This window comes from Patella vulgata, chromosome 2, assembly GCF_932274485.2.
Source record: "Patella vulgata chromosome 2, xgPatVulg1.2, whole genome shotgun sequence".
Classification (NCBI taxonomy): Eukaryota; Metazoa; Mollusca; class Gastropoda; family Patellidae; genus Patella; species Patella vulgata.
Window position 1 is genome coordinate 3948286 of NC_065880.2, and position 10259 is coordinate 3958544.

A 10259-nucleotide genomic window follows, 5' to 3' on the forward strand; every position below is an offset into this window, starting at 1 on the left:
TTAGATATATTTAAAATGTATGTTTTGGGACCATGGGGTAGGGATATTGTGAACATATATATTATATTCTCAGTTCTTTTTAAGGTTAATTGTAAAAAAAAATTAAATAGCTTTTTTTGATGGGTGGGGGGATATTGTTATTATTGAACACAATTTTATTAGTATTGAAATTAACTTTGTTGATTAATATTCCAAATGTCTCGGTGCTTTATTTTTCAATTTAAATAGCTACTTTTTATTTAATAATTGGGAATGGGGGGGTGGGGGTATTTTTTCATTGTGTAACACAATTTTATTAGTATTGGAATTAACTTTGTTTATTAACCTTCGAGATGTCTGTATTGGTATTAATTAGGCATTAATTTATTTTTTCATATCATTTATTGAATAAATAATAATTTAACAAACAAAATTATTATGTCATTTATCAATAATTACAGTTTAAACAGAACGAATGGAAGGGGTTGCATTCGAAAGGTTGCTATACTGGATATAAATTGGTAAAATACAACACAAGTTTTTGTTATACACAAGTTTGTACGAAACAACACGAGTTTCAGAAATTTCAACACAAGTTTCAGAAATTTCAACACAAACAAGTTTCAGAAATTTCAACACAAACAAGTTTCAGAAATTTCAACACAAACAAGTTTCAGAAATTTCAACAGAAATTTCAACACAAACAAGTTTCAGAAATTTCAACACAAACAAGTTTCAGAAATTTCAACACAAATAATGTGTAGATTTTCACACAAGTTTTGTGTTGTTTCAACATTTAACACAAGTTTTGTGTTGTTTCAACATTTAACACAAGATTGTGTTGTTAAATAGAGACACCTAACTTGTGTTGAAAATAACACAAGTTTGTGTTGTTTCAACACAAGTTTTTGTTCAGTGTAGAGTGACTCTCGACAAAATGCATTAATCCATAGTCAATCCAGTACAAATTCGTGGTATTCAATTAAAAGTAAAGTAAAGTGTTATTAGATTTCGGGCACTTTACTTTGCCAACCAAATGAAATATTAATTTTTATTTTAACTTTACCCGTCTGCCAGGCAAAATAAGATTGCCCAAAAGTTAAGGGGCAGCCCACCCGGTTCCACCCGCCTGGATAATATGCCTATGGTTGCAAGGGTCAGGATTAGTTAACTGAACAGTCGATTTTTATTTAAACCCAATCTCACTTCCGTTGTGTCTATGACGGATTAGGTAATTTTTTAAAAAAAACGACGGGATAGAGTTTTTCTCACACTCTTTCCATGTGTCCCTTATCTATCAAATAATTCACTGCTATCAATTATGACAAGATGAAACAACCGGTTCCCATGCAAAATACGCCCACATTTTCCAAGAAATTTATGGGGAAGAAGTAATATCAATAGGACTCATTCTCTCATTCAAGATCATTTGATCCTTGACATATTTGTTAAGCTTCATAGCCCTTCTGGAGGGCCTAAAGATTCATACATATTTTAAATCTTGCGTGAACGCAGGGGCTATAGCTCTAGAATGTGAGGTCTGCTGATGTCGAGGTCGAAATCATCCAATAACATTTGATCCTTAAAGGGCCAACCCCGATAATTTTTTGGAGAATAAAACTGTTTAATTTTGTGTTAAAATCCCTTAAAATCATTTAACTACGGGCCGAGCATTTAACTCAATATTTGTGATACGTTTTCAAACAACTTAAACCCGTCAGTCTTCATTTGGAAATGGAGACCGGTGTACTAGACTTGTATCAAAAATAATGTGTAGGTGATATTTACCTTTCATTATCAAGTACAGCACATCATTCATTTATTCATTCATTCATTCACTACCATGTGCAATAATATCAATTACTTATCATATCATTATAATATAAAAAATTCAATTTAGAACGAATGCCATTGTTAAATATTGTAGATAAAATAGAATGTCACGATAAAAGTTCCTGGAGGGAAAATGATAAGAGAATAGGAAATGCTATACGAGAATACATAGATTTAAGAGATTGTTCACCATCTGAATATATAAATTAAATGAAATAATTAATCAACCCTGTAATAATTTAGAACTTGTATATATTTATATGTATTTATTTTTGATATTTATTGTACCTCGTGTACGAATAAAATTTATTTATTTATAGACTTCTCAAGGAACGGGAATAGATTATCAGATCACGCAACGAAAACACTGACCCGAAATCTTAAAACGGTTACGTGTCTGGATAAGGAGTTTTGGCTTTCACGTTCAAACGACTCAATATTTTGAGCCATGGTAAATACACCATTCATCTATATTTTGGCGCTTAAATTTCATACGTTCTTCGACTTTTATTTTTGAGGCTCTGTTCATATCGGGATAGTCAATTTAACACATAGTTTAAGTTTTATCTCATGAATCGGACAATAACTGTAGTCTCGAGAAGGTCCACAAACTTCATTTATATTTCACATTTTGCGTAAAAGGCAGGACGCCAATACGCACCAAAATCAAACTCATCCAAGAGCTATAGTTATACTCGTTTTAAGTTCATCTAAATCGGATAAAACCTTTGACTTCTAGATGGTCCACAACCTTGGTATTACATGTTTTTATACTATTTGCGTAATGGAGAGTGGCCATTTGACTGAAAGTTTCTGTCCGATTATGATGTAATAATGATTCATTTGAACAGTTTTGAAAATAAGATAACAATGGGGACCTCTAGAGGGTACACATGCTAAAAATGTGATTTTTCGAAAATTAGGGGTCATAATCCAGAAAGCTACGGTCCAATACGTGCCAATATCGAAAGGAACCCAGGCCTTTAGAATATATCGAAATTGGACGTAAATTCGAACCTTTGACCCACAACGTGGGTATTACATGCCTTTATGGGTAACGGCCATTTTCTCGGGCAGTTTCGTTCAGATTGTCACGAAATTTGAATTGAATCGTAATTATGGTGCCTCGGTGATATATTTGAACGGTTTTGAAATTCAAATAAAAAACTATGAGTTCTAGAGGGGTCCACAAGCTAAAAATGTCGAGATCTTTCGGCTATAAACATACATTGTCAGTTTACCTCTAGAGTGTCCACAACCTTGGAAATATTATGCATATATTTGTCAAGTTCCGCGTCGCAAGAAATTACCATCGAATGAGCATGCATGGTACGGGATTTATAAAAGAAATAAAATTTCATTTCATTACTGAGTAATTTCATTCGCCAAAAAGCGTCTCTAGATCCGCAGGAGCTTCCGGGGCCTAGGAAGCCCCTGGACCCTCTCCTAAAGTCGTGGGATGGTAGCCCCCTTCCCCTAATCAAGAATTGTTTCCGCCGGCCGTGGCAATATTTTGCCAATTGAATAATTGGTAGCGGAAATCTAGATATAAGGAATTGGATTTGGACGAAATACGTAGACACGCATTGGGTTCTTTAGACGATCAATTCATGATGTAGTGGTTTCCTGAGTCTGGTTAGACTTTTACAGGAGTGGAGTTGAGAGAAAACATGTTAAGTTTAAATATCAAAATGTAGACTATTGTTTACCTGATGTGATATAAAAACATATAGCAAAAAACTATTTTAGTTCCTGTTACATATTTGATTTCAGTATCGTGAGAAAACACCACGGTGAAGTCAATACGGATAGAGATACAACACTAGCCAGTCCACAGTCACACCAATCCCTTGATGACCAGGCCAAAACAAAGATATATGGCAGTGTTACAGGGTGAGCCAGCGTCCCACCCACTGGACCACCGTGGATCTTTAAAGTATTCACTAAATATCATGTGTTGTCAAAGATAATTCACAGAAAATTTGATTTCATACCTGTCGCATGTTGGATGTGGAACAGGTCGGTCACCTGCTTCTTTTTTTTTATACGATACAGATGTTTTAACTCCTGTACGCGTTGCGATCCATCAACTATTACACACTGATAGATTGCACTGATACTGACACAGATACGTATATCATTGTAAAAATCTATAGTCTAGATATATAGAGAAAATTTCACAATTTATTATAATAAACTAACAAGACGTTTCTTTACCGTGAGCGAAGTGACGTGACAGGGCGAGATTATGGCCATCTGTCGCGATTTTATTTCGCTCCGCCCTCGCATATAGTAAAAGCGAGTAAGGAGGCGTTTAGACCTGTCATAGAAACAATGATAAAATCTCTGTATTCATGTTATTGGGATGTGAATGACTTTTATATTTCTATTTGATCATCAGTCAATTTATATATAGCATGCTATAGATATATTGGTCAGGTAGGCATGCAATAACTATTAAAGATACATTCCCGCGTACAAACTGGGAGATTCGATGATATATTTGGACTAAAAACATATTCAAACTAATTAATTTATCATAATTTTGCTTCAAATTCTTTTCAAAACATTGTAACTGACAAGGAATACCCCGCTATAAAAATCGACCATGTTTGTGTGACGTGACTTACCTCTCTCGGTACCTTTAGCAACCCTTGCGAGATCGGAGGAGAATTCATTGCATACACAAGACGATGTTGTCTTTAATCGCTGACTGTTTATCTCAGAAAGTGTTGTACGTCTAAATCTTCATAAAGTTTATCAACATGTACATCAAGCGGTCAGTCTTCGCTGGCAACCTTCGACGTCACCCGTGCAGACATTCCTAATCGTCGGGCTGTCGATTAGGGGAACCCTTACATTTTTGTCCTGTATACTCTCTATGAGTGTTTTTCAGGGAATCCAGTACGTTTCTAGTAAGATTGGATATCTCTACTTTCCATATATACCAAAATTGCCATACTTTTATTGGAAATAACCAGCCGATAAATACCTTTCTGGGAACCTATCTTTAATATATGCATGTTATAACTACATCCCGAATCGCCATTTCTAGATTAACATATGGTTAAATTTATTTCAATGGTTCGCTTTATCAGTATTATACCGGTTGCCAAATGTCAGTTTGGCGGCCATCTTAAAAAATGGCCGTCGTTTGTTTGTTTTTTTTATTTGAAATAGTGCGAGTCGGGGAAGCCTTCATAAATCGTCAAAAGTTTCACCTATGGATATGTAATATAGCTCAAAAGGTTCATAATATAATTCTGCATCTGCGGGTATATGATATATGTTGTTTAATCAATACTATCAATTTTTTTTTTAAAAAAAAAGATTAATCTGAAAAATGCAACATTTTAGATTTTTTATTTTCATGTCAGTTCATAAGTTTACTAACAAATCGTGTTCAGACCCACATAAGCCAAATTATCTATACTGAGCGCGATGGAAAACGCATCACTTTTTTCCTAAATATTTTATTACTAGGTGGTTTTGTATGTATAATATTATGCAATACTATGAACTATTGTTTCACACAATGCTCCCAAACGCAAAAAATATCGGCACTTGTACACAAAAAAAATTGCACGAGCTGCACATGAAAAACCCAATATTCACGTGCAGCATTTTGTGTGAGCCATTTAAAAGCATGTTTTCAACTTAATGTGCAATACATGAACTGTGAAACGTCAATCTGTCGTAATTTGTTGTTGGACGTGTGAAGGAATCGAGCTAGAGATGCCTACTGAGCGCCATGGAAAACGCATCTCTTAGTTTTTCGTATAACAAAATGATCCTGTAAACATATCTTATTTATTTTGCTTCTTATTGTGAACAATATTCAAATGGGAACACATCAATAACAACACATTTGTACACTTATGGATGTTTAATCTATAATCAACGGTACAAAGTCAGAGGGGTCAAAACCAAAAGTACGACACAGATGACAGTAGCGCATGTGTCCTCCACGGGCTCTTACGCACGCTGTGCAGCGACGTCGCATGGAATTTACCAATGTTTGAAAGAAGGCCTGGGGCACACTGTTCCATTCTTTGACAATAGCAGCTTCTAAAGCAGCAATGGTGTGCATCTGTGGTTTCAATTTGTGTCGAGTGGAGTCTCTCTCTCTCTCTCTCTCTCTCAAATGCGTTACACCAAATTTGACAGTTGCAATTAGGTCATCATGTCATATAAATGCTGAATAGTGTCCTTATTGGTCAAGGCTATTGCATACATACATGGAAAAATGAACGAATACGTCAATACGGCATGATTAGTACAAAATTAATTAATTCCCAATGAATTGAAATGAGGTTTGACGTCCTATTGTTCTGCTACGACTGGGCTAATGAAGACGGGCACACGAGGGAAATTTTGCCCGGGCGGCGGCGCTATACGGCCTATTCTTGTATCGAATTTCAACTGCTAAGGGGTCTTTTACCTGCACGCCAATGGGTGGGCCTTTGAGTTTTAGTCGCACCCGAACGACTCAAGCGCTGTCTTTGTTAGGCCCTCCGTTCTGCACCATTTACAGGGGGAAACCACGCCTGAAAATACCGATGAACATTCTCGGCCGACAGTGTCTTACTCGCATAGCCACCGTGGGTCCCATGGCGACAGGGAAATGAAGTGTGGTTTAACGTCCTACTGTTCTGCTTCGACTAGACTAATGAAGACGGACATACGCCGTACGGTGTACTATGAATTTGGGTTTAATTTTATTTCAAAAATTCGCTTGCGCGTAGGGGTATTTTGCAGTGGGAGGAAACCGGAGGACCTGGAGAAAACCCACGAGGTTGGACAAGATGTAAGTGAACCGGGGCGGTCTGATGGTTCTGAAAACAAATTTACAAAATTAGAAATTATTTTACAAAATTAGAAATTATTTTACAAAATCAGAAATTATTTTACAAAATTAAAAATAAAAATTACAAATTAAAAATTAAAATTACAAAATTGAAAATTAAAATTACAAAATTGAAAATTATTGTACAAAATTGAAAATTATTGTACAAAATTGAAAATTATTGTACAAAATCGAAAATTAAAAATAGAAATTCGAAATTACTTTTTTTCAAAATTAAAAATTGAAAATAAAAATAGGAAAAGAAATAAACAAAAATAGTTCGTATTTGAGCTTCCGTAAAGGACTAATCAAATACATGACGTAAATATGTAGGTATTGTGGTCAGAAGTCAGTTTACTGCCACTGGACATTATATTTACTAACTCTACATGCCAAGACTAAAATTGCCAATGTATGAAATCTGAGCTTTTGTATCTTTATTAATTTCTCAGTTGAAATGGAGTTTATCAGGACTAATATATTGTGAAATTTTATTTCGCCACAACAAAACGATATGTATAAGGGAGACCGGGGCACATTGAACATATGGGTACGTTGAACCACCATTGATATTTTAATACTAGGTAACCCAAGACTACACAGAAGTGAGATAACTTCTTTCTTAGACCTATTTCTCCGTCAATAAGCAGTAGCAGCATGCTTTCAATTATTTTTTAGGCAATGATTTTTTTTCAAAAGAGTGCTTAAGTGAAAATTCACTAACATAAATACATGTTAACTGCTTATCCTGGGAAATTCTTGTACTGCAACCAATTCATATGTCTAATCTTCAATCCAATTAAACAAGAGCTTGATCCATTTTGATTTTTTTTTTAAATTTTGATCATAAAACTGTGATGTAGCAGATTGAATTGAACGTTTAACCACTGGTTCAATGTACCCAAGTGCATTATAGTCTAATTTGATAATTTGTAATGTCTTTGAAAATAAAAACAATAGATTTAGAATATCAGCTGGTCCAACAAGGCCTATCGTATTTAAGGAATTAGGCTAAAACGAACGATCAAAGCCTACCTGATTGCTTGTCAAGTGATTGGATTCGTGGATAGGCCTACATACATGTAGCACTAGTTTTCTTTGTGATGCAGGCATCAAGCTGGAAATAAATAATAAAAACAATACAACTCCAGCTGACTGGTGTTAGATGATTTATCAAAAGAAAAGTGCCAAAAGTAAACACGACTTTAAAATTGTAGCCTAGATCCAACACACAATGAATAGTGATGGTCTTAACACCCAACCCTGCGTGACGACCATATCTGAACTTAAAGTTATGGTGACCCAAAAAGTGAACAGTACAGGTAGACTACATTAGGCCTGTAGATACATTCCATCTTTTAAGTTTTATCAAGGCCAAGTCTAAGTGAGCCCACTCGGCATTAGGTCTAGGCCTATCATTCTGGCTAAAATAAATCGCGCATAAGACTTATCCATACTCAATTATTGATTTAGTTTATTTTCTTAAAATTCTTTCGGTATTCGAAACAATAATAATTTTACTTACCATCCGTTCTCCATACTGTAGATCGATGGTGCCATTTTCCACAACCAAAAATGCAAACCAAAAGTCCCGAAAGTTTCCGGGTAGAGAGGAGGTTGACACCAAAGCCCTGTATTAGGGAAAGTTACGACAACTCATTTACAGGCGCCATTTTGGGTCCCAACTAGGACGCCATAAAAACTATGACGTCATGGCGTCATATAGCTTTACTTAAAACGTTTTATGTTTGTCTTGGTATAACGTTTTACGAGTCCTAAACAAATTGCAAAAGAAACCAATACAGTTTGGTTCAATGATAAATATGTCAGACAAAATCATACTCAAAATCGGCCAAGGCAAAATAACACGATTAACAGAATTAAATTTGGCGTTCTTCAGGAATTATCGGAGAGCGATAACTTGTACTGAGTGTCTTTCAATGGTGGAAGGATAAATAATTCTTTTTAAATTCCTCAAACACAGAGTGATTATGCAAGCGAAATGTGTCGAATAATCGAATTTGACAAATATCAATTTAAAAAATGTATTTGTCATTTGGTGGCGGGCATTTCTTTCAAAATGACTGCCAAATTTGGTAATATAATACCATTTTAAAAAAAAATGGAAAAAAAAAAGAAAAAAAAAAGAAACAACATTAATTTGGTAATAAAAGGGCAGAGATAATCTAAAAAATTTAATTTCTAGAATTCCTGATGGTAGAAATTTAAAATGGCCGGAAAAATGAAATCCAAAATGGTGGTATTTTAATTAATCGTCATATCTTTCCGTTGGGTAATATGTGGTATATTAATCCCGAAATGAATATAATGTTAACGCGCTTTAAACATCTAGATGCAATAGACTTGGTGGTGAAAATTCTCGGTACATTGAAATGTTGGAAATAAAGATCCAATCATAGTTTTTAGTTATACTCTGTTAACCACCCATAGATGTTTTAATGATAATAAATCATATGCTTTATTCAGCTCGGCACAAGACTGAACATAAATAGATGCAGTTCGTTTAACTTGAATGTAGATATTATATATCTATGTTGCATATATAGGACCTTTCGGTTGAATCATATCATAATAGTATCTTATTTAATAGTTTTACGTATTTGTCGACTTTAAGGTGTACTTGTTCTATTGTTCCATTTAGCCCATGAATTTTCTTGCTTCACTTGACTGAACAAAACATTTTGTAAGAATGTAGGCTTTTATAGATTGAACAAAAAGCTGATAAATGTTGAGATGTGTGGAACATGCTCGAGACGATTTGTAAAAAAACTCAGACACGATATATATTTGATACTAGTATGAGCATCAGAACAACATGATTATTTCATTGGAAATGGGGCGCAAATACCCAAAAGAGTCGGACAAACTCTAAACCAACCGTGTCTCCTTCACTGGGCCCCTTCAATGTCTGTCTACCTGTGGAATAACATGTACATTAATTGTATCTGTTAAATTTGTGCGGTTTATATATTAGATTAATATTATTATTTACACATAACGTCTAACCCCAAACAAATTGCAAAAGCAACTAGAAAGTTTCCGAGAGCTCGATCTCGTATCACTTATGAAACATATGCTTGAAACACATGTCACACTAGACATCTTTTATTTAAATTACACTGATTTTAAGCTACGCTGATTTTAAATGTTTTATCCATTAGACAATTAAAGAAATTTCTGTTTTCGAAAAATTAATGATACAATTAATGATCGATGACCGAAAACTGACACACTATTCAGAATGGCTCCACACCAAAAAGTCATGGACTCTCAGGCATTTGGGGGGTTGGATGGCTGAATGGTTAGCGTGCGCGCGCTGTATCATAAAGTCTGTCATTGAGTCGACTGGCGAGGTTTCGAATCCCCGGTTGTACGTGGCAAGGAGTAGGGTCGCCTGTCCAACCGCGTGGGTTTTCTCCGGGTCCTCCGGTTTCCTCCCACTGCTAAAGACCCCTACGCGCAAGCGAATTATGTAAATAAAATTAAACCATATGTTAGTCCCGAAATGACCTAGTTTGTGTCGAGTGGACGTTAAACTCTCTCTCTCTCTCTCTCACACACACTCTCTCTCTCTCTCTCT

General features: G+C 35.2%; 1 protein-coding gene across 4 annotated transcripts in view; it reads right to left on the reverse strand.

Moving 5' to 3' along the window:
• LOC126811036 (beta-1,4-galactosyltransferase 1) overlaps positions 1–4031 on the reverse strand; it is a 29492-nt gene extending 25461 nt beyond the window's left edge. For all 4 annotated transcript variants that reach the window (XR_008786200.1, XM_050536512.2, XM_050536511.2 and 1 more), the window contains exon 1: positions 3807–4031. Coding sequence is in view for 3 of the 4 variants with exons in the window: in XM_050536512.2 (XP_050392469.2) it covers positions 3807–3815 (9 nt within the window). In the remaining variant the exon portion in view is untranslated. The remainder of the gene's footprint in view (positions 1–3806) is intronic.
• Positions 4032–10259: the final 6228 nt, after the last annotated feature.